Genomic DNA, 24,381 nt, shown 5'->3' with positions numbered 1-24,381 from the left:
GAGTTCAAAGCTCTCACAACACATCTAGATGAGTTCCTTAGGGGGTCTACTTTCCCATATGGTGTCACTTGTGGGGGGTTTCATTGTTTAGGCACATCAGGGGCTCTCCAAACGCAACATGGTGTCCCATCTCAATTCCAGTCAATTTTGCATTGAAAAGTCAAATGGCGCTCCTTCCCTTCCGAGCTCTGCCATGTGCTCAAATAGTGGTTTACCCCCACATATGGGGTATCAGCGTACTCAGGACAAATTGTACAACTTTTGGGGTCCATTTTCTCCTGTTACCCTTGGAAAAATAAAACAAATTGGAGCTGAAGTAAATTTTTTGTGAAAAAAAAGTTAAATGTTCATTTTTATTTAAACATTCCAAAAATTCATGTGAAACACCTGAAGGGTTAATAAACTTCTTGAATGTGGTTTTGAGCACCTTGAGGGGTGCAGTTTTTAGAATGGTGTCACACTTGGGTATTTTCTATCATATACACCCCTCAAAATGACTTCAAATGTGATGTGGTCCCTAAAAAATATTGGTGTTGTAAAAATGAGAAATTGCTGTTCAACTTTTAACCCTTATAACTCCCTAACAGAAAAAAAAATTTGGTTCCAAAATTGTGCTGATGTAAAGTAGACATGTGGGAAATGTTACTTATTAAGTATTTTATGTGACATATCTCTGTGATTTAATTGCATAAAAATTCAAAGTTGGAAAATTGCTACATTTTCAAAATTTTCGCCAAATTTCCATTTTTTTCACAAATAAACACCGGTAATATGAAATAAATTTTACCACTATCATGAAGTACAATATGTTACAAGAAAACAGTCTCAGAATCGCCAAGATCCGTTGAAGCGTTCCAGAGTTATAACCTCATAAAGGGACAGTGGTCAGAATTGTAAAAAATGGCCTGGTCATTAACGTGCAAACCACCGCTGGGGGTAAAGGGGTTAATGACCTCCAGCAATCTGATATTGATGACCTATTGCACAGACAGGTCATTAATGTGGAAATCATAAACACCCTTTTTCATTTTAGCAATCTAAAAATACAGTAGACATTTATTTTTCAAAATTCTGAGTGTGAAGTTTGGTTATTAGAGTTGAGAAGATCAGTCGGCCCCTATAATACCACGTTATTCTGTCAAAATCGTGTTGGTTGCCAGCAGATACCAAGCACGCATGAAGAAAATAAGTGCCGCTAATGGTGTTGATGGCAGTTATTTGGTGGAGGGAAGTAAGTTTTCTTGTCTTAATAGAATCACCCTTTTCCTTTTCATGTAGATTCTTTTTTTACTGTGTAAATCTAGCAGAACTACTCCTTTTACACCACCAGTCTTGAGGTTTTAGGGTATGTTCACACTATGTGGTTTTTACTGCGGAACCGCCGCGATTTTGCAGCTGCGGGTCCGCAGCTGTTTTCCATGCAGGGTACAGTACAATGTTACCCTATGGAAAACAAAAACCGCAGTGCACATGATGCGGAAAATCCCGAAAAAAAACGCGCTGAATTGCTGCGGAAAAAAAGGACCATGTCACTTCTTTGTGCAGAATCGCAGCGATTCTGCACCCATAGAAATGCATTGATCCGCTTACTTCCCGCATGGGGCTGTGCCCACCATGCGGGAAGTAAGCGGATAATGTGCGGGTTATACCCGGGGTGGAGGAGGGGAGACTCTCCTCCAGGCCCCGGGAACCATATTTGAGTAAAAAAAAAAAAAAAGAATTAAAATAAAAAAATCATGATATACTCACCCTCGGAAGTCTCAGCGCTGCACGCGGCCGTCCGGTCTCAGGTTTGCTATGCGACCAGGACCTGCGGTGACGTCACGGTGGTCCTGGTCGCACAGCATGTTTGGAACCGGACCGCCGCCTGCAGCGCCGAGGAGATCGGGACGTCAGAGGGTGAGTATATCATGATTTTATTATTTTTAACATTACTATTGATGCTTCATATTGCTGCATATGCAGCATCAATAGTAGCAGTAAAATCCCGCAGCGGAACCCGCAGGACAAACCGCGATAAATCTGCAGGGATAACCGCAGCGGGTTTGCCCTGCAGATTTATCAAATCCGCTGCGGGAGAACCCGCAGGACAGAACGCAACGTGTGAATGTGGCCTTACTATAAAACCTCTCATTGGGCATTAACTGGACGTACCGTACATTCTGTATTATTGTATAGTAATAGAGCCGCATGTAAAATTACTAGTAATCCTTCCTGAAGGATTAGAAGAGTTGTCCCACAAATTAAAAAAATATCTCAGGAATATTGAACACCATTATTTTATCCATATGAATGTGAAAATTGAAACATTCTAGTGTAATTTTAATCTTTTAGTCTCCGCCGTCCCTGACCTACAGAATAAATAGTTGTTCACACCGCCTCCGCCATCTCTCTCATACATAATAATGTCTGTCTGCACATGCTTCTGATTACCGCATAGCATCGGCCTCATCACTGTCCGCTCACTACGCAGCAGGGTGGATTTGATTTAAATCTAACTGATTTAAATCACGACTTAAATCATGATTTAAATCACTAGTCAGTAAGGCTTGATTTAAATCAGTGATTTAAATCAAAGTTTCTACCTAACTGAATTTGTGTCATCTTCATCACCTCACTTCTCATGATGTTGCCTCATTTGCGCCACCAGGCCTTGCATCTCTTTGTTGCATCGTTTGCATTTTGCACGCATGCCTGCCTTACCGATAGGCGAAGGAGCTTCATTAAAATATTCCCAAACTGGGTCTCTTTTACGGCCTGCTGCCATTATAAGGAAAGAATGTAATAAACCTCAGATCGTACACACAAACAGATCCAGACTTGTCTGTCTGTGGCTATGCTGCAGTATTGTGCTCAAAGTTTCACTTTCATTTTCTTGTCTGCTTGCCCTTCCTCCGCCTCACACTTAGATTCACATTCTTCTTGTGTTGTGCAGATCTATTCCACTCCAAACAATCAGAAACATATTGTCTAACTTCTTGGACTTGGCACTGAAGGGGTTGATTCTGTATTCATAGGTTTGCAGAACAATAGGATTAAGGTCTTTTTCTCAACTCTGTTCATGTTGTAACATTTTTGCCGTGAAGAAGAGGCTGGGACCTCTGCGGAGTCTAATTCAGTTTTGAGAACTGCGTAAGTAAAGTGAGCGTCTGTGATAATAAAGGAGAGAAACTGCCCACTAATCCTACAGAAACCTCTGGAAGAGCATGGCATTGTGAATGTTACACATACAGTTAGGGCCAAAAATATTTGGACAGTGACACAAGTTTTGTTATTTTAGCTGTTTACAAAAACATGTTCAGAAATACAATTATATATATAATATGGGCTGAAAGTGCACACTCCCAGCTGCAATATGATAGTTTCCACAGCCAAATCGGAGAAAGGGTTTAGGAATCATAGCTCTGTAATGCATAGCGTCCTCTTTTTCAAGGGACCAAAAGTAATTGGACAATGGACTCTAAGGGCTGCAATTAACTCTGAAGGCGTCTCCCTCATTAACCTGTAATCAATGAAGTAGTTAAAAGGTCAGGGGTGGATTCCAGGTGTGTGGTTTTGCATTTGGAAGCTGTTGCTGTTAGCAGACAACATGCGGTCAAAGGAACTCTCAATTGAGGTGAAGCAGAACATCCTGAGGCTGAAAAAAAAGAAAAAATCCATCAGAGAGATAGCAGACATGCTTGGAGTAGCAAAATCAACAGTTGGGTACAATCTGAGAAAAAAGGAATTGACTGGTGAGCTTGGGAACTCAAAAAGGCCTGGGCGTCCACGGATGACAACAGTGGTGGATGATCGCCGCATACTTAATTTGGTGAAGAAGAACCCATTCACAACATCAACTGAAGTCCAGAACACTCTCAGTGAAGTAGGTGTATCTGTCTCAAAGTCAACAGTAAAGAGAAGACTCCATGACAGTAAATACAAAGGGTTCACATCTAGATGCAAACCATTCATCAATACCAAAAATAGACAGGCCAGAGTTAAATTTGCAGAAAAACACCTCAAGAAGCCAGCTCAGTTCTGGAAAAGTATTCTATGGACAGATGAGACAACGATCAACCTGTACCAGAATGATGGGAAGAAAAAAGTTTGGAGAAGAAAGGGAACGGCACATGATCCAAGGCACACCACATCCTCTGTAAAACATGGTGGAGGCAACGTGATGGCATGGGCATGCATGGCTTTCAATGGCACTGGGTCACTTGTGTTTATTGATGACATAAGAGCAGACAAGAGTAGCCGGATGAATTCTGAAGTGTACCGGGATATACTTTCAGCCCAGATTCAGCCAAATGCTGCAAAGTTGATTGGACGGCGCTTCATAGTACAGATGGACAATGACCCCAAGCATACAGCCAAAGCTACCCAGGAGTTCATGAGTGCCAAAAAGTGGAACATTCTGCAATGGCCAAGTCAATCTCCAGATCTAAACCCAATTGAGCATGCATTTCACTTGCTCAAATCCAGACTTAAGACGGAAAGACCCACAAACAAGCAAGACCTGAAGGCTGCGGCTGTAGAGGCCTGGCAAAGCATTAAGAAGAAGGAAACCCAGCGTTTGGTGATGTCCATGGGTTCCAGACTTAAGGCAGTGATTGCCTCCAAAGGATTTGCAACAAAATATTGAAAATAAAAATATTTTGTTTGGGTTATGTTTATTTGTCCAATTACTTTTGACCTCCTAAAATGTGGAGTGTTTGTAAAGAAATGTGTACAATTCCTACATTTTCTATCAGATATTTTTGTTCAACCCTTCAAATGAAACGTTACAATCTGCACTTGAATTCTGTTGTAGAGGTTTCATTTCAAATCCAATGTGGTGGCATGCAGAGCCCAACTCGCGAAAATTGTGTCACTGTCCAAATATTTCTGGCCCTAACTGTATACAGCCTTTATTCTACTGAGTTAAACAACTCAGCTTTATCTCATGATGGAAGAACCTTTGGATGGTAAAATATTTTCCTCAAAAAGCAGTTTATTGAAAAAAATCCGATTTAAATCAAAACAATCCGATTTAAATTAAAAAAAATCCGATTTAAATAAAAAAAAAATCCGATTTAAAAAAAAAAAATAAAATTGATTTTTATCCACCCTGCTACGCACCCTGAGCGGGGGCTAGCAATGAAGCTACTGAGCATGTGCAGCCACCACTCTCAGTGGACCAACGTTCCAGCCAGGGGAGGAACAGTAGGGGGCGCTATTATAGATGAAAATGTAATTTATTTATAACCAAAACTGTTTTTAATGGATTTAAAAATGTTCCTCTTAGTATTTTTGAGGATTAAATTGTGACAAGACTGAAAAGTCTGTCATGTGAACGTTTCACCTTTGTGACCACATTGGAAAGATCTCCCAATACATACCTCCAATAGACGGTGGCTACTTAGATATACAGTTGGCTACTTTGCAACTAGGCTCCCATTATATAAATCTGTGTACTGCAGTGTCTGTTTTTTAATTTATTTATTTAACCTTTCATTGGAATAATGTACTTTACTACAAAAATAGGCTATAACAACTTATACCGGGCCCACTAAAGTCCAGCAGGGCATTCTTTGCTTTGTTCCAGATGAATTGAGCCCCATGGATATTGGAAACATTTTCTTTCTCATCTGATTTGCCTGTTAGGCTGTGTGCACACGTCAGGATTTCTTGCAGAAATTTCCTGACAAAAACCGGACATTTCTGCCAGAAATCTGCATGCCTTTCTTTGCACGTTTTTTGTGCGTTTTTTGCGCGTTTTTTCCCAATGCATTAAATAGCGGGGAAAATGCGAAAAATCCGCAAAATTAATGAACATGCTGCTTTTTTTTACCGCAATGCGGTTTTTTTTGTGGAAAAAAACGCATCATGTGCACAAAAATTGCAGAATGCATTCTAAGTGATAGGATGCATATGTATGCGTTTTTATCGCATTTTTATAGCGAAAAAATGCGGAACAAAAAGCAAAAAATCCTGAACGTGGGCACATATCCTAATGATTATGATCGGTGGGGACAGTTTGCCTTCTTGCCCCATAATTCACATTGCCTGCGTTTGCATAAGTCTGAAAACTGTTGCCATGTTTCTAGCTTTTCCTTTAGACTTGCCCTAAAAGTAAAAAAAAAAAAAAAGTGCTTTTAAACGGTTAGTCCAAGCCTTTCGAGTCATCCCCTATCCATCATCTGTGGGACGCCCAAAGATCCCGAAAATCTGGCTTTAAAATGGAGTGTAGGCGCACATACTCGGCCACCACTCCATTCCTGCAGAGCATTTCAGAGGCCTGTTTCGTGGGATTAGTGGGATCTTAGGCTACGTTCACATTTGCATTGCGTCGGGCGCAACCGCGGCGACGCATGCGTCATTCGCCCCTATATTTAACATGGGGGCGCATGGACATGCGTTGTCTTGCGTTTTGTGACGCCTGCGTCATTTTTGGCACAAGCGTCAGGGCGCAGAGGATGCTGCATGTTGCATTTTTTTTGCATCCAAAATCAAGCCAAAAATGGACGCATGCGTCACAAAACAATGCGTTTTTGCATGCGTTTTGCATGCGTTGTGCGTTGCGTCGCCGATGCAACGCCCAACAACGCAAATGTGAACGTAGCCTTAGTGGTTAAACCCTGTATTTACTGTAAGTGCTAACCTGCAATGATAGGAATAACTCTTCACTTGCAAAAAAGTATGAATTTGGGGCAAAGATCCATATAACCTCTTCTTTCCAGCCTCCATGATGAGTGCCTGCAGCCAAGTCTTCTGTTAAGTAAAATATCCTGAATCATTATATAAAACAGGATTCTTGATCAAGCTCCAATTGTTTCTGCATTTTTCTTTACTGGGAACCAGTGTTGGATTTTAAGAGTTTCTAAATTGTCAGGATCTGCGTTAAAGGAATGTCACTGTATTGTATTTAGAATTCATAGTGTTTTTTATTTGCTTATGTCTTTCACAGGTCAGCCCTCGATGTGTGGATGGTGTTGGCGGACTTCTGTAACACATTGACCAACGTGAACCAGTCCGAAGTCCCACTTTATAAGGACCCCGATGACGACCTCTCTCTCCTGATCCTGGAAGAAGACAGACTTCTCTCTGGATTTGTTCCTCTTCTCGCTGCTCCTCAAGATCCGTGTTACGTAGAGAAAACCTCGGACAAGGTCAGTGAAGAACAAGTTGGCTGTCCTCTCTTTTCCCGTATGGCATCCTTAAAGCTCATCTTGTGCCTCATCCCATTAAATCTCGGGAAGTTTACTCTGAGTAATGAATACGGTGAAGTCGTCGCTGATTGAGAGCGCTAAGGGAAAATATTGACCTTTTCACTGCTGACTTCCAGCTCTATGTCATAAGTAAAAAGGTCAGTGGTTTCCTTTGGGCATCGTGTATGCTTTTTATAGTGCATAGCTCTCTGACATGTATGTTGTGCTGTATGTATGTGGGGCTTAAGTGCTGCTATACAGTCTCAAGCTGTGTCCGCGCTCTGGCTCGCTGAACGTCCCATCACTTCCTCACGAGCAGCTTGTATTGGCAGCGTTCTCACTTAGCTCCAAATGGTTTGCATCATGCATACCCCCCTCCCCTCCGCTCACCCTCTTCATCCACCACAGAACTCTCATCCAGGATATCTGCCAGGGCTCTTTTTTTTGTCCTTTTTTTATTTTTTTTTTCTAAGAGGAAAGTGATAAATAGCTGACTAGAGAGAAGTAGAAACTGTATGTGAACTCTTTTTTTTTTTTTTTTCCCTTATAAAAAAAATCCATTTATTCCCTTATGTGTCGGCGCTGACTAAAACGGTTGCTTTGCTGGCGCGATCAGTAATCACTGGCCCGACTGGGCTGGCATGGACTGTTTTCTGTTAAGATAAACACATTTTGGGGTGAGCGAACCCATCAGGTCTTTGTAGAAAATAGCGTCTCTCAGCACATGCTAAGCCTTATTACATTTACACATGTGAACTCTCTCTGCACCTTTCAAGAAGGACTGACCGTAGCTCAGGGCTAGGAAATTAATATAAAGCGTCTTCCTATCTGTAGTACAATTTATGGTATTTATTGGAACGGTAAGCCCAAAGCGTCTTTCACATGGGTGTATTAGGACCCCCATTTTGTGCAAAGCCATAATAGGGCTACCACAGAGGTGCGTATCCAACGAAAAACCATTCAGCTATCGGATTATTCTTCCATTCAAGCTTTGCTTATTCAGGAGAATATCTCATGACATAGGGCACCCGAACGAGCCAGTAGGGACACACGGGATAGGCAGCTTCGTACAAGACAGCGGTATGGCCGCCATATACCGTGTATTCAGTGCTGTACTGTGCTCAAGCCCTATATTTCCTAATACATTAAAGACCCCCATATACATTAGTCTTAGGCTTAACCCACAGATATCGATGAGTTTGGCTGGTGGTTGAACATTAATGGGGTCTCTTGACTGTCCCTCAGTATATGATGTTGAGGGACAGAACGATTTGCCACGTCCAGTTTCATATTACTGATCCTTTTGTTCTCCAAGCCCACCACCAGAGAGGTCTTCTATGTATGGGAGAAATGAGGACGATAGCTGCCAGCCGAACAGCTACGTAATGTGTATTGAGGGGATATATTTAGACTTAAATGTACTTCTGGAAGTTCCTGGAAATATGTCAGATCACGTGAAGGATTTTTTGGAGCTTCCTATAATTTAATTAACAGTAGTAGTTTAAAGTGAACAAAAGAGGTTTTACCTGGGCAGCAAAAAACAGAAGGGTTTTAATTCCCATGAAAATTATGCCAGACTTCTAAGAAGTTTAGTAATTCAGAGTAACCTTAATTGCTGTGAAACTTGGCAGATGAACTGGGAATCAATACTAGATGGAAGTATGGGAGGTAACGCTGTAATTATAAAGTTGAAAGATTGTGGGCAAGTTCCGACGTTATCTTCAGGCTCCCTGGTTTGGTGTAGGGCGGAAAATGAAGCAAATCAGCTGCTTCTTATTTTACAAGCATGGTAAAACGTTTCCAGAAATCAATCAGCGTCATTTTTCAGGTCAGGTGATCTTTTTTAGGCAAGAGTCACCCGGCCATTGATTCTCTCGGATGAGAAGATAGAGAAAAAAATTCTCCGTCTTCTCCACTGTTTGTGTACGGCAATAGGACCATACTCGCATGTCATCCGAGTGCAGTCAGATGATTTCCACGGACTCGTTCCACGGACGGATGAGTGCGATCCAGATAGCTGATCAAACTCGGAAAAAATCGGACATGTGCATCACCATAGACTAACACTGGTCCGAGTGTGGTCCATTCGGACCGATGATATGGTGGTGTGACCGAGCCCTTATAAAGTTATCAGACAACCCTAATGTGTAATTTGCTGATTTCCAGCCTTTCTAGGTGCATTGGAGAATTCAGTGACATCATCAGGATTGTGGGCTGCATCTGGAGACCTCAATAGATCTGGTTTCATATCTCCGTTTTCTGTCACCGGGGTTAATGTGGAAGTATCACTAGGCTGTATTTTTTTTCCTTTTTCTCCGGAGCAGCGTTGTGTTGTATTGTAGCTAAGCCTAATACTCGCTTGTTAAAGTCAATATTTTGTTTTGAGAAAAAAAAGAAAAGGAGCAAAGCTGCAGAAGGATCTCCCCGAGGCAGCGTCTGACCGAGCAAACTGCTCAACTGCTGCTCCAATCTGTTTTTTTCATTTTCAACTTTTCTTGGCTGTGGAGTGAGATTAAGGGGAATACTCTTTCCCCAGATAACCATCCATTCAGGACTGGGAGCGTGTGGATTAAAACCAGACGTTGTGTGATTAATACCTCAGCTTATGGGGTGAGACACTACTTCCTAAAAGCAAAAGGAGGGAAGAATCGGGGGAAATGCCAGAGGGCAAAGTGCGCATGATATTCTTCCATCGGTACTGTAATATATTCGGTTGTACTATACATCTTGGTACTAATTCATTGTTATTTCTTCACCAATATAATCCCTTGGAATTCTTTTATGTAACAAACCAAATTAGCTTATACTGAGCTAAAGTCTTGAAACTGGGTTAGTTCCGCACAAGCAAAAATCTTCTGCCAGTATGTTACATGCGTGAGCAATGGGGACGGTTTGCAAGAGCAGAAGCCATGGCATCCATTCTAGCTTTGTCCTTTGGCTCTCATTGCCTTTTTTTCAGCAGAAGTTGCACCCCTTAGGCCATTTGCTGTAGATTGTTTTTAAATGTGCACCGTGCATAATCTGTTTTAATTAGCACGGAGATTGGAGCAAATGTCTATAACCGCGCTTCTCGCCTGATTCTTGTATTAGGTAAAATGCAACCAAACAGAAGAAAACCTGGTCAAGCTCCCAAAAATGCTGGAGTTCCTTTCAAAACGGAAATGGTCCAAATCTCATTCATTGCAATTATTGTAATACCCTCTGGTTGCAGTGATTTTCTGTATAGAGGGTATCTGAGAAGAGTAAGACTTCCACCAAATGGTGAAGATGACTTTATGTTGTTAGCAATTAATTGTTATTATGAAGGCTACCCATTTGATTGGGTCACCAACTTCTCCAATGACACAGCCATTAACTGGGTGAGGTCAGCCCTCAGGGATACCTATTTATCTAGGGATAAAGTGTGCTTATTAGTGATGAGCGAACATCCTTGACTAAGGTGTTATCCGAGCGTACTCTTGTGCTAACAGGGTGACTTCGGCGTGCTTTCCTCGGCTCCATGTCTCTCTGCTGCTCAACAGCAGAGACATGATATAATTTTAGTTACGGTAATAAAAAATATTTAAAACAGTAAAATCTTAATGGAATTTAAGAAGTCTGTAACGTAATTTTTAAAAAACTCTGCAAACAATGATACAATGTATCTTGTAAAAAACAAAACTCTGTTTTGGATACTTAAAAAGTAACCATTCTTTTATTATAATTATTATTTTCTCAATAGTACACATGAAAATAAGCAACTTTGTGATATATCTTTTCTGAGAAATCTGCTTCATTTTCCTCTTATATTGATCAATTCACAGATAAAATCTATATAGTATGTAAGCAATATAATAGATTTCCACATTAGTGACAGAGGCATGGAGGCGGAAGCAAGAGGCAGGCAGACATTCAACTACAACTTCAATAAAACGCTATAAGCACTAACTGTCTCCGTAATGGGAAAATATGTATTCACTTAGATAGATTTTACCTATTATATGAGAATTCTGAGTATGAATGATCAGTCCAGGGAGTGAAAGAAGAGGATTTCTCTAAAAAATTATATTTACAACTTTGTTTTTTTTTTATTTCCACGTGTACTATTGATTTATGAAATATTTCAAACAATTGTTATGCCTTAAAAACCACACGTCTATGTCCATAATGAAGATTTAAAACTTGAACACTATAAAAGATTTCTAAAAAAAAAAAAAAAGTGAAAAATGTACTTTCTCTACATATGTAAGGGTAATTATGCAAGTGAGAGTCAATTTTAAATACTCCCGAAGAGCAGAAAAAATATTTCTACTATAAAACAAGATTCATACAGCACGTCAATATAAAAAAAAAATAATGTATATTCTCGTGTTAAAGCCAAGATTTTCAACACATTTTTTTTGTGCTGAAAATGCCCCCCTTGACTTAAACACAAGTCATTGTCCCAGAAGATGGCGAGGGAGGGGGAGCGGCGGATCAGCAGGAGGCAGAAGCCTGTGCCCCCTGCTAAAAAGAAATGAATATTCACTGCACTTGCAGTGAACATTCATTTATCTTAGAGCGCATGCACCGTGTCATCCGCAGTCGCCGGCCTCAAAGCAGCTGCCGGGCTATCACGGGTGCCTGCCCATTAAGGTAATGAATATTCGCCTCTCTCCACTCCCATAGGTGTGGAGAGAGATGAATATTCATTACCTCAATGAGCTGGGACACGTGATCACTCGGCCGTAGGAGCTGTTGGCACCATAACGAGATACTGCAAGGGCACGCAGGGAAGGTAAGTAGGATGTTTTGTTTTGGGTTTTTTTTTAATGCTTTTCTCATGGGGGCCACGCATGCAAGGATAGAGATGAGAAACCATGTAGACAAGGATGGGAATAAGGAGCCATGCAGACAAGGATGAGGATAAGGGAACAATGCATTTCCGGCTTATACTCAAGTCAATAGGTTTTCCCAGTTTTTCAAGACAAAATTAGGTGCCTAGGCTTATACTCTAGTACATACTATATACTCCCTTGATGTCATGCCTATAGCGCATGTGACCGCTGCAGTCAATCACTGGGCTCAGCAGTCTCTAATTCAGGATCACAACTGAGTCTCCCTCGGCATCACCGCTGCAGGCTGTCAGCAAAGTCTGAAGCAGCGGTGGAGTGGCGTCGCTAGAGCTGGGGAAGGTGAGTAATGTTGAGTTTATTATTTCCATCTAATGCAAAGCCCATAGCATAAAAACGTATTCCTAGAAAATCCTTTATACATGTGTATAATGTTGATGCGTCCTCAGAGGATGGAATTAGTGGGTTCATTAATCTGTTGATCTCTAATAGGTAAGACACTTAGCGATGATACAATAGACAACTTTCTGTACAATACTCTCTGTTGTCTCATTCTCTTAGTAATTTTTTGGCCACAATAATTATTTCAATTAATATGAAGCCCTTAGACGTGACGGGCTGGTCCGCCGACAGCTTATTTGAGCAGCAGCCAATATTGGTATGTGGTTTCCAGATGAGTTACTGTACGGAGTGAATCGGTACATTTTGATGTCTGATTCCTTTATCGTACCCACTCTTCCCTTAGGAAATAAGGACCTGTCTGTGCAGGTGCGAGGCTGCTTGAAGCCACATGAGCCCTGTAGAACGCTTGAGGAGAAGCCACAGATGACAGCGGAGGAGTGTGAAGTGGAATGTGTAGTAGGCCTGAGAGCACAGCGCTATCAGCCTCTGTCACAACCGCCGGCTGGGGCTCGGCCCGTGCATCCATCAGATCCAGCTCTGGAGATTCTTCTTCAGCGTTCTTATTCTGACAAGTTCCAACAGAGACCACTCTGCACCCACCTCCCTGCTTTCCTCCTTTTAACCTGCTGGAATCAGCACCTGTGGTAATCTCACCTTGCAAGCAAATGCAGTCCTAAGGGGCCTCCGATAAACACCGCATATTTTACAGTGGTGGCTCATCATTCCTCTGTCAAATATATTCTGTTTGGCAAAACGAAATAATGGGAGCTGTATGATACTTTTAATATTTATCCAAAACAATATTGTAAGAGGTCATTGTGCAGATGTTCTGTAATCACGGTAAACGGTTGCAGACCTTATCTTGGTAGACGTGCAGCAGATTTCTCAGATATCCAATGTTCTGAAGACGTAATCTGTTTCAATCTGTAGTACAGGAAACAACAAAAAATGCTTTAATCGTTGTACTTTGTATATTAGGTTTCTTTATTTTATATATATATTATTCAAGTTTTAATACTGTCACACAAATAAGCTAAGCAACGGCCTGAATGCAACTGACCTAGGCCTAACCATCAGCATGCCAGACTATACTGGTAGATGGCTGAATAAAGTAATGTAGTGGTGTTCGGCCAATCATGCCATACCAATATAGATTCAGTGGATGACAACCAAAACAAAATCACTCCAGACTGTAAGTAGATGCCTCTGTTCTCTCTAACTTGCTGTTCACTGCCTGTTGTCAAGTGTAATCCATCTCTAATAGCAGAGATGCAATGATGGATTGCATGATGTGGGAGTGCATCCTTGTCTCATACAGGGATAACAGGGCGATGGGTTTTCAGTTTAGTGCAGACAAGACTCTAAACAACGGTAGGAAGCAGAGCATGCTGGGAAGTAAGAGAAAGTATGTTCCTTTACTTATGGTACTGGCAGGATGATGAAGCTCCACCCACTTAACCATAGTGTATAGCATGTTACAGAAAATGGATATGCTAGACTGCTATGTGCATGAAAAGCAGCATATCTTTTGGGGTGTATGGGCAGCCAAACCCTGAAGGTTTTGCATTAAAGGACAGGTGTGCTTTAGGTTTGACCCAAACTATTGAGTGAGCGGAGTTGGTGACTGGGCACGGGATTTTTTTCTTGAGCTTTGCATGTTGGCAACAATCTTTGTAAGATCTTCGAGGAACAAGTTTTCCTTATCTGCATAGATGAGAAATCTAGAGGAGAGAAGTTTACAGGTAATTCCCGGCCTTGGGGCATGACAGAAGCCGTCTGAATGACAGCTTCCCTTATTAATGTCCGCTGTCGCTGGTGCGCTGCCAGTTTGTGCTGGCAGCCTTCCAATGTACAGTCGCTTTCTCAGCCAGGTGCAAAGCGTCTTTGCCTCTTCTTGTAGGACGCCTGCAGGGTTGCCCTCAGCCATTGCCAGGGATGCTGTACTGTCTGTGCTGAATAAGAGGCAGTATATGGAAGCTCTGGCTGCTGTGCGCATACAATTATCAGTTCTGCCTCACGCCCTGACAGAGGTGATACTAAAAGGTGCCACACTAGTTCTCCATTGTAGTCATATGTCATCATTCATTTGTGTGCTGGGTGCGCAAATAAATGTGTAATTGTGGTCCGAGCCCTCCTGTAATGCTCCTGGGTTTTAGGATTCAGCATGGACTCTTAGGTCAGCTCTTCTTACACTGGCAGAAGCCGGTCTCAATCTGTTACCGACCACAAACAACGCGGCTTGCCAACACCAGGCCCTCTTCTCAGCACCCTCATTACCGGCCCAGACTCAAAGGCATCGCTCCTTTATTAGGCAGGGAAACTTTAGAGCACTGACTTTGATGTTTGCTGATGAAACATTTTAGAATGAAGACGTTTAGTCAGCTCCAGTAATCGTATTCCTGCTCTCCTATGGTCTCCTGTCACTTTGTAGCCAATGCAAACCACTTTTGCTCCATGCTGTGACCAGCATTCTACCAGCCAGATAATCCTTTTCCACTTTTCAAGCATTTGTTGGGTCTGTGCCTCAGATTGATGCAAGTACCAGATCCATAAAATCTAACCACACACGGGCATTTTAAGATAATGGCCAATATGGTGATTAATTATGTTTAAGGGGTTGTCCGGTCTAAAATGATAAGTTTGCAGTCACTCTGTGTAACTGCAGACTTATGAAGCCCCCCCAGTACATGCACTGGGTGCTGCGGGGAGTCGCTGGTCTCTGAGCCGGAAACAGGGTGATATATTTTGAATATGCACGCTCCCGGGAAGAACCCGTGTAGTGGGTGAGGCCTCACTCCATACAAGTGTATAGAGCGAGGCCGCACCCAGCTAGATGGGCTCTGCCCGCGAGTGTGCATATCGCAGGGAACTGAATGAAGACTAAAAAGAAAAAAAACACAGCAAATCTGCCATGAGTTTTCTCTGTTTCGGCAATCACTATAATGGATTAAAAAAAAAAATATTTTTTATTATTGTGGAAAATTATTCACATGGATAGACCAAAATATATTTTTGTAATTATTTTTAAGGTTTTGACATTTCCATTACTGGAGAAGGGGGACTATTTTAAACTTTTATTTCTTGGATTTTACATGTGTAGTTATTATTTTTGTTTTTTTAAATGATTTCTTACTCCTTTCAGGCGACATGAGCTTCCGATAGGTTTATCTTTTATAACAGGGGTGAGGCACCTCAAGCCCCCGGGCCATTTACGGCCCTCGATGACCTTTTATCAGGCCCCCGGGCAGATTCTCAGGGTCCGCATTCTTGGACAGGGAGGTGTATTTTGATTACAACCAGCTCATTATTTTCTTCTTGCTCTGTTAGCACACACACATACAGTGTTCACTACTGACCACTGAAGGGCATGCAATGAAAGATTACGTCCTGCCAGAGTCGGGATGTACTTTGTGGGCGGAGTTTGTACGGCCCCCGAGGGATGGTATAAATATCCAAATGGTAGAAAAAAGATTCCCCACCCCTGTTTTATACAATACACAGCAATACTATAGTATTGCGGTATATTGTATTACTGCCAATCTACAATGGTGCCCAGGCACAGGTTGACTTTTGTGAGCATTGGCTGTGAAATGCAGCCGATATCCGCATCTATGGGTATTAATGACATACTTACTCTATACATGCACACCACAATTCACCAAGAGGTTAAAGTGAACATGTCACCAGGATTTTGTAAACTACAGAAACTGTCAGGTTGCTGCTGTTATATTGATTAAAATGATACTTGGGGTGATGAAATTCATCTTGTAGTTCTTGTGTAATCAGTGTTAGGCCGGCGTCACACTCGGCGTCAGACAATACGGTCCGTATATTACGGCCATAATACGCTGAAAAGTCCCCAAAATAGTGGTCCGTAGCTCCTCCGTAGGCAGGGTGTGTCAGCGTATTTTGAGCATGGCATCCTCCGTATGTAATCCGTATGGCATCCGTACTGCGTGTTTTTCTCGCAGGCTTGCAAAACCAACATACGGCTATACAAGGGATCCATGTGTAAAAACAAAACATATATACTGTCTACTGACACACATATATATATATATATATATATATATATATATATATATATATATATATATATATATACACAAGTCCTTCTCAAAAAATTAGCATATAGTGTTAAATTTCAGTATTTACCATAATGTAATGATTACAATTAAACGTTCATATATTATAGATTCATTATCCACCAACTGAAATTTGTCAGGTCTTTTATTGTTTTAATACTGATGATTTTGGCATACAACTCCTGATAACCCAAAAAACCTGTCTCAATAAATTAGCATATTTCACCCATCCAATCAAATAAAAGTGTTTTTTAATAACAAACAAAAAAAACCATCAAATAATAATGTTCAGTTATGCACTCAATACTTGGTCGGGAATCCTTTGGCAGAAATGACTGCTTCAATGCGGCGTGGCATGGAGGCAATCAGCCTGTGACACTGCTGAGATGTTATGGAGGCCCAGGATGCTTCAATAGCGGCCTTAAGCTCATCCAGAGTGTTGGGTCTTGCGTCTCTCAACTTTCTCTTCACAATATCCCACAGATTCTCTATGGGGTTCAGGTCAGGAGAGTTGGCAGGCCAATTGAGCACAGTAATACCATGGTCAGTAAACCATTTACCAGTGGTTTTGGCACTGTGAGCAGGTGCCAGGTCGTGCTGAAAAATGAAATCTTCATCTCCATAAAGCATTTCAGCCGATGGAAGCATGAAGTGCTCCAAAATCTCCTGATAGCTAGCTGCATTGACCCTGCCCTTGATGAAACACAGTGGACCAACACCAGCAGCTGACATGGCACCCCACACCATCACTGACTGTGGGTACTTGACACTGGACTTCAGGCATTTTGGCATTTCCTTCTCCCCAGTCTTCCTCCAGACTCTGGCACCTTGATTTCCGAATGACATGCAAAATTTGCTTTCATCAGAAAAAAGTACTTGGGACCACTTAGCAACAGTCCAGTGCTGCTTCTCTGTAGCCCAGGTCAGGCGCCTCTGCCGCTGTTTATGGTTCAAAAGTGGCTTTACCTGGGGAATGCGGCACCTGTAGCCCATTTCCTGCACACGCCTGTGCACGGTGGCTCTGGATGTTTCCACACCAGACTCAGTCCACTGCTTCCTCAGGTTCCCCAAGGTCTGGAATCGGTCCTTCTCCACAATCTTCCTCAGGGTCCGGTCTCCTCTTCTCGTTGTACAGCGTTTTCTGCCACATTGTTTCCTTCCAACAGACTTACCATTGAGGTGCCTTGATACAGCACTCTGGGAACAGCCTATTTGTTGAGAAATTTCTTTCTGGGTCTTACCCTCTTGCTTGAGGGTGTCAATGATGGCCTTCTTGACATCTGTCAGGTCGCTAGTCTTACCCATGATGGGGGTTTTGAGTAATGAACCAGGCAGGGAGTTTATAAAAGCCTCAGGTATCTTTTGCATGTGTTTAGAGTTAATTAGTTGATTCAGAAGATTAGGGTAATAGGTCGTTTAGAGAACCTTTTCTTGATATGCTAATTTGAGACAGGTTTTTTGGGTTATCAGGAGTTGTATGCCAAAATCATCAGTATTAAAACAATAAAAGACCTGACAAATTTCAGTTGGCGGATAATGAATCTATAATATATGAAAGTTTAATTGTAATCATTACATTATGGTAAATAATGAAATTTAACACTATATGCTAATTTTTTGAGAAGGACCTGTATATATATGTCAGTAGACACATATATGTATATATATATTAATATTTCATACAGCGCGAGATGGCTTTAAAGCCAGTAATTCAATTGCCGGCTTCTGCTATCTCCTTTCTAAACCCGACATGATATGAGACATGGTTTACATACAGTAAACCATCTCATATCACCATTTTTTTTTTGCATATTCCACACTACTAATGTTAGTAGTGTGTATGTGCAAAATTTGGCTGTTCTAACTATTAAATTAAAGGGTTAAATGGCAGAAAAAATTGGCGTGGGCTCCCGCGCAATTTTCTACGCCAGAGTAGCAAAGCCAGTGAATGAGGGCAGATATTAATAGCCTGGAGAGGGTCCATGGTTATTGCCCCCCCCCCCCCCCCCCCCCCCGGCTAAAAACATCTGCCCCCAGCCACCCCAGAAAAGGCACATCTGGAAGATGCGCCTATTCTGGCACTTGGCCACTCTCTTCCCATTCCCGTGTAGCGGTGGGACATGGGGTAATGAAGGGTTAATGCCACCTTGCTATTGTAAGGTGACATTAAGCCAAATTAATAATGGAGAGGCGTCAATTATGACACCTATCCATTATTAATCCAATAGTAGTAAAAGGTTAAAAAAAACACAAACACATTATTTAAAAGTATTTTAATGAAATAAAAACAAAGGTTGTTGTAATATTTTATTCTAAGCTCAATCCATCTGAAGACCCTCGCTCTGTAACCAAGAAAAAATAATAAACCAACAATATACATACCTTCCGAAGATCTGTAACGTCCCACGATGTAAATCCATCTGAAGGGGTTAAAATATTTTACAGCCAGGAGCTCTGCTAATGCAGCGGTGCTCGTGGCTGCAAAACCCCGGGGAATGAAGGTAAAGTAGGTCAATGACCTATATTTACCTTCATTCGCGGTGATGCGCCCCTATACTATGTGTACACATTTATTCTACCTATTCTACTGTAAGCTGTCAGTGTGATTTTACTGTGCACCGCACTGAATTGCCAGCTTTTCTCTCTAACACCGCTGTGTATTTCTCGCAAGTCACACTGCTGGTCTGTGTGTATTCCGTATTTTTCTGGCTTCCATAGACTTTTATTGGCGATTTTTTTTTTTTGCGCAATACGGTGACAAACGCAGCATGCTGCGATTTTCTACGGCCGTACAAAGCCGTATAATACGGATCAGTAAAATACGGCAGATAGGAGCAGGGGCATAGAGAATAATTGGGCCGTGTGTAATGCGGGTTTTACGGACGTATTTTATGCGCTCATACGTCCGTAAAATTCGCTAGTGTGACGCCGGCCTCAGTGTCACTTTAACTGAAAACTACACTGATTACACAAGAACCACAAGATGGATTTTATCACGTCAGGTGTCATTTTAATCAGTATAACAGCGGAAACATGACAGTCTGCAGTTTACTTAGCAAAATCCTGATGACTGGTTCAGTTTAACTGAAAACTTGTGTCAGCAGGATTGTGCTCAGTAGCCTACAGACACTGTCAGGTCGGCACCGTTATACTGATTACAATAACACCTTGTGATGAAATTCTTCTTGTGGTTGTTGTGTAATCTGTATTTGTAGTTTAGAGTTAATGATACGCTCGGCTCGTGCCCCGGGAAGCCTGTGGAGGGAGGGTCTTCATGTGGTGCGCTGATTACATATTCATCTGTATGGCTTCTGACAGATCACTGATCCCTCACTGACCTGCCCCTTATTTTACATATTGAATATAATATGGGTTAAAAAAAAAAACACGCAATTTTTTACTTGACCACAATTATGTTTCTTGCAGTAGTGCAAGCAGTGACAGACATACATGCCCAGCGTTCAGACAACAACATACACAATACTTGAAACTTGTGACTGTAGCTTCTTGAAAGTGTTTAATGTCTTGTGTATGTTTTATATCTCCTTGAATTTGGCTGGATTTGTCAATTTTCTGCAGATAAGTATCTCATTTGTATTGCCCACAGAGGATAATCTGTGCCAAAGGAGTTTATTAGCATCCGCTGGCCATTGAGGACACATGTACAGCTGTGTGTATATGGTGGAATTGGAAGAAATAACTGTCAGCTGAAACTAACATAAGTAAAACTGATTTTCCCCCCACTTTTCTTTCAGTCTTGCACCTTCCTTCTTCTTTACTCGTCATAATACAGTATATCACTTTTTCCTGCAGTGTATCTTTAATTTACATATGAAAGGGTAACTAAGCTTTAATTTAACTATCCTCAAGGCATTTCAAAGTAATGAATTTGCGTTATTAATAATTTTTATTAAGCTTCTTTCTCAACTAAACACTATGCTGCAGTGCTGTGTCAATGATCAGTTTAAACTTCTTTAGAAGCTCCTTTAGTAGCTCCTTTGAACTGCTGCTTAGCAAGATCCAAACACTATTTCCAAACATTCTGTGTATGGGACTTTCCTTGTATGAGCCTCTCTGCTCCCCTCTCTTTACTGAGACAGGGGAATTCCAATAGTTTGATTGTTTGGCTATAGTGTATGGATCTTGCAGAGCAGCAGTTCAAAGGAGCTACTATGGGAGGATAAATTGGGCGTTGAAAAATAACTGCAGAATAGTGTTTGGGAGCGAAGGACGCAAAATAAGGTATTGAAATATATTTAGGCTAAGTGCACACGTTGCAGAATTGCCGCGGAAATTTCCGCGTCAATTCTGCGCCTCCTGCCGCGGGTATATCGCATGCGGAATTGGCATGCATATTCCCGCAGAAAACTAGCGTTTTAGCAAGCATAATTAGCTTGCAGAATGCTAGCGGTTTCCAAGCAATCTGTAGCATCGCTTGGAAAACTGATTGACAGGTTGGTCACACTTGTCAAACAGTGTTTGACAAGTGTGACCAACTTTTTACTATTGATGCAGCCTATGCAGCATCAATAATAAAAGATAGAATGTTAAAAACAATTAAAAAAAAATTAAAAATGGTTATACTCACCTACCGCAAACAGCCGATCTCCTCAGCGGCTTCCGTTCCTATAGATGGTGTGTGTGCAGGACCTTCGATGACGTCGCGGTCACGTGACCGGGACGTCATCGCGGTCATGTGACCGCGACGTCATCGCAGGTCCTTAACACACCATCTACAGGAATGGAAGCGGCCGCGTGCAGGTGAGGTGAGTATATCACAATTTTTTTTTTATTTTAATTCTTTTTTTTTTAACAATTATATGGTGCCCAGTTTGGAGGAGAGTCTCCTCTCCTCCACCCTGGGTACCAACCGCACATGATCTGCTTACTTCATAGCCCCATGCGGGAAGTAAGCAGATCAATGCATTCCTAGGTGTGCGGAATCCCCGCGATTCCGCAAATTTAATGAACATGCTGCGTTTTTTTCTGGAATGTGAATCCGCTCAGGAAAAAAATGCAGCATGTGCACAAAAAATGCGGATTGCATTCTATTAAATAGGGTGCTTAATGTGAGCGTTTTTTCCGCGGTTTTATAGCGTTTTTATAGCGAGAAACCGTGAAAAAAACACGAAAAATCTGCTACGTGTGCACACAGCCTTAAGGCAAAATCTTAGAGGTTGTCCACTACTTTAACATTGATTACCTATCCCGAGTTCATCACCCCATTCATATCAATATAGAGCGTATATGCAGTACACAGCTGTGGCCACTATCCTTAGACAGAGCAGCTCCGTAACTGATCTCTTCTGGCCGGCACCGAGAAAAGATGTTGAGCTGTGTATAACCTGCCCACCCCACTAATTGGCAGCTTTCTATGTACACTGTGGATGGACTAGGAGGCATGAGGAACTTTGTGCTCTGGTGATAATCTGCTGATAAAACGCAACCTAGTAAGGGACACATCACTATAATCAGAATCTCTTCCCCTATATCATGGTGTTCTCAGATTATGTAGCGAAAACCTGGTGACAGATTCCCTTTAAAAGAATAATTTTAAGCATCTTTTTTGGTACTCTGTGGTTCTGATATTTCTCCTGAAAAAGTATGAATAGACTGAGCGTTGCCTTTTTTTATCAATAGGATGTGTCCTTGCATCTTCTTATACTGTGCATTCCGTGCTGACAATGTCAGCATTTGTTGCCGCACACATATTGATAAGGAAAATGTAACAACCATTAGTAAATTTTTACCTTACATTTCCAGTAGTAAATACCAGAGGAAATCCACAAATTAAGAATATTAAGTAATCTTAATGGAAACCAGTGACCACGAGCATAGGGTTTATCCACAGGTCAATGGCGATGAAACCAGTGGAAACCTGGTGACTGGGAGAAAAATTAATCTTTAGTATCCCTGCCACCGCTCACTTCCAGTATTGGGACACTAATAGTCACCGCTCCCTATACAGTGAACACGGGTGTAATCACTCCCCAGCACTGATTTACAGCCTTTTCTACACACATGCACTAGACGCATGGTGCAAAGCAGGCTGTCAGTGGATGTGCTTGTGAGTGATTATAGTGTGCTCGCTATACAGTGAGCGGTGACTGTAAGCGCGTCCTACTCCACCCATATGACTGTAAACGAGCAGCTGCAAGTAGAATAGAAGTTCATTTTCTCCCTGTAGCTGCTCCTCAAGTGAGCAGGGTACAAAAGTTTATTTACTTTAAATTTGCTGGTTTAGGCTATGTGCACACGTTCCGGATTATTCTCGGATTTTTTGTGTTTTTTGCGTGTTTTTTTCGGCAGTATTCCGCTGCAAAAATGTATACATTATACATCCTATAATTTCCAATGAATTCTGCAATTTTTGTGCATATGTTGCGTATTTTTCTGCAAAAAAAACATTTGCGGAAAAATACGCAGCATGTTTATTAATTTTGCGGATTTTTTGCGGATTTCTCAGTTATTGAATTGGGAAGCTCTGGAAAAAAACGAGAAAAATCCGCGCAAATAAAGTGACAAAATAGCTAGTAAAACGCGAGAAAAACGCGTGCGGATTTTATGCAGAAAATCTCCAGTTTTGCTCAGGAAATTTCCGCATAAAATCCTGACGTGTGCACATAGCCTAAAAGAAATTTTTTTAGGTTACCGCTTCCATTTAAATCATTCAATTCCTTTTTTTTTTTTTCATTAAAGATCTAAATATAAAATATTTTATATTGTATTTTTCCATTTTCCACCAGTTACTGCATTTAGTTTCCAATTGATTAAATCGTTTGGATAAAACTGGGAAAATCATTAGGAAAATAAAGATTTTCATCAGAAAGTCTAAATACATGTATATAAATATAAGCAGACACGTCTACAGTGTCCTTGATGCCAGGTTTGGATCATTGATGCGTGGTACATATTAGTTTCTAATGGTGCAAAACAGGAAAAGCAGGGTGTCCCAGGGCATTGTAGCGGATGCAGCGAGGAAACACAATGATGGCACAGAAAAATGTTCTATTTGGGGTGTGCCAAGAGGTCATGTGAAGGCTAATATAATAAGATGTCATGTCTATTGTCACATTTACCCCGAGAGGAAATGAGCTGGTCTGATGATATGGAAGGTATATTGAAGCAAATAAGGAAGCGGTGCGTGGTGAGGAGTGAAGATGAGGGATGGGAGCTGTGGGCTAGAAAATATCGTACAGCCGAGGCTCGAATATTTGTTCTCCATCTGTATGGTTGCAGTATGAAGCACGGTGATAGATGGCAGGACATTTTCCATTTTTACAGCTGGCCGTATACCAGTGTTACTGAGAGAAAATTCTCTTATGGAATGAAGGGGTTCTCCACGGTTTAGGAAATGCTCTTTTCATTTTGTCCTCTTATTAGGGTGCCTTATATGGTGGAAATCTGCAGATTTTTATTTAATGGTTGATTGAGTTGTGATCAGCTAAAAGTGTGGTGACTCCCCCACGTTTCTGGGCCAGCGAAGGTCCCCATCCATATTGAGCAAGGAGTGATCATTGTAGATACCCAATATCACACTGACCTCACTGACGCACTGACCCAGCGCATGAACAATCTGAAAGATCTGTCACCCGTTCCACATCGGCAATACATCGTCCTGTGGTGTGGACATTTATGGCCAGTGTCTATGGCTGTGTCCCAACAAATTATTTAGTAGAAGGACAATGTTTGCCTTTTTCATCTGCTGTGTTGTGTGTCGTTCCCTTTAGGTGACATCTCCAGGTTGTGACTCTACCTGGAATCCAAACTAGAAAAAAAGCACAACTTATACTGATGGAGACCTATCAATCGTTGCTAGTAAAGAAATATGAAGTAGTATTACATCAGATGTCTGCTCATTATTACATGCAAACTGAGAGAGATCCGTTAATATCACCAAGATATGTAGGA

At 41.5% G+C, this 24,381-nt stretch overlaps 1 protein-coding gene across 2 annotated transcripts in view; it reads left to right on the top strand.

Moving 5' to 3' along the window:
* The window catches only part of SMG6 (SMG6 nonsense mediated mRNA decay factor), a 349,120-nt gene that overhangs the window by 198,787 nt on the left and 125,952 nt on the right, over window positions 1-24,381 (top strand). For both annotated transcript variants that reach the window (XM_069761370.1, XM_069761371.1), the window contains exon 13: window positions 6,932-7,133. In XM_069761370.1, the coding sequence (XP_069617471.1) occupies window positions 6,932-7,133 (202 nt within the window). The remainder of the gene's footprint in view (window positions 1-6,931; window positions 7,134-24,381) is intronic.

The sequence above is a fragment of the Ranitomeya imitator genome, chromosome 3 (assembly GCF_032444005.1).
Source record: "Ranitomeya imitator isolate aRanImi1 chromosome 3, aRanImi1.pri, whole genome shotgun sequence".
NCBI classification, from domain to species: Eukaryota; Metazoa; Chordata; class Amphibia; order Anura; family Dendrobatidae; genus Ranitomeya; species Ranitomeya imitator.
Note: the sequence above shows the minus strand (reverse complement) of the source record. Positions and strands in the feature narration are given on the sequence as shown.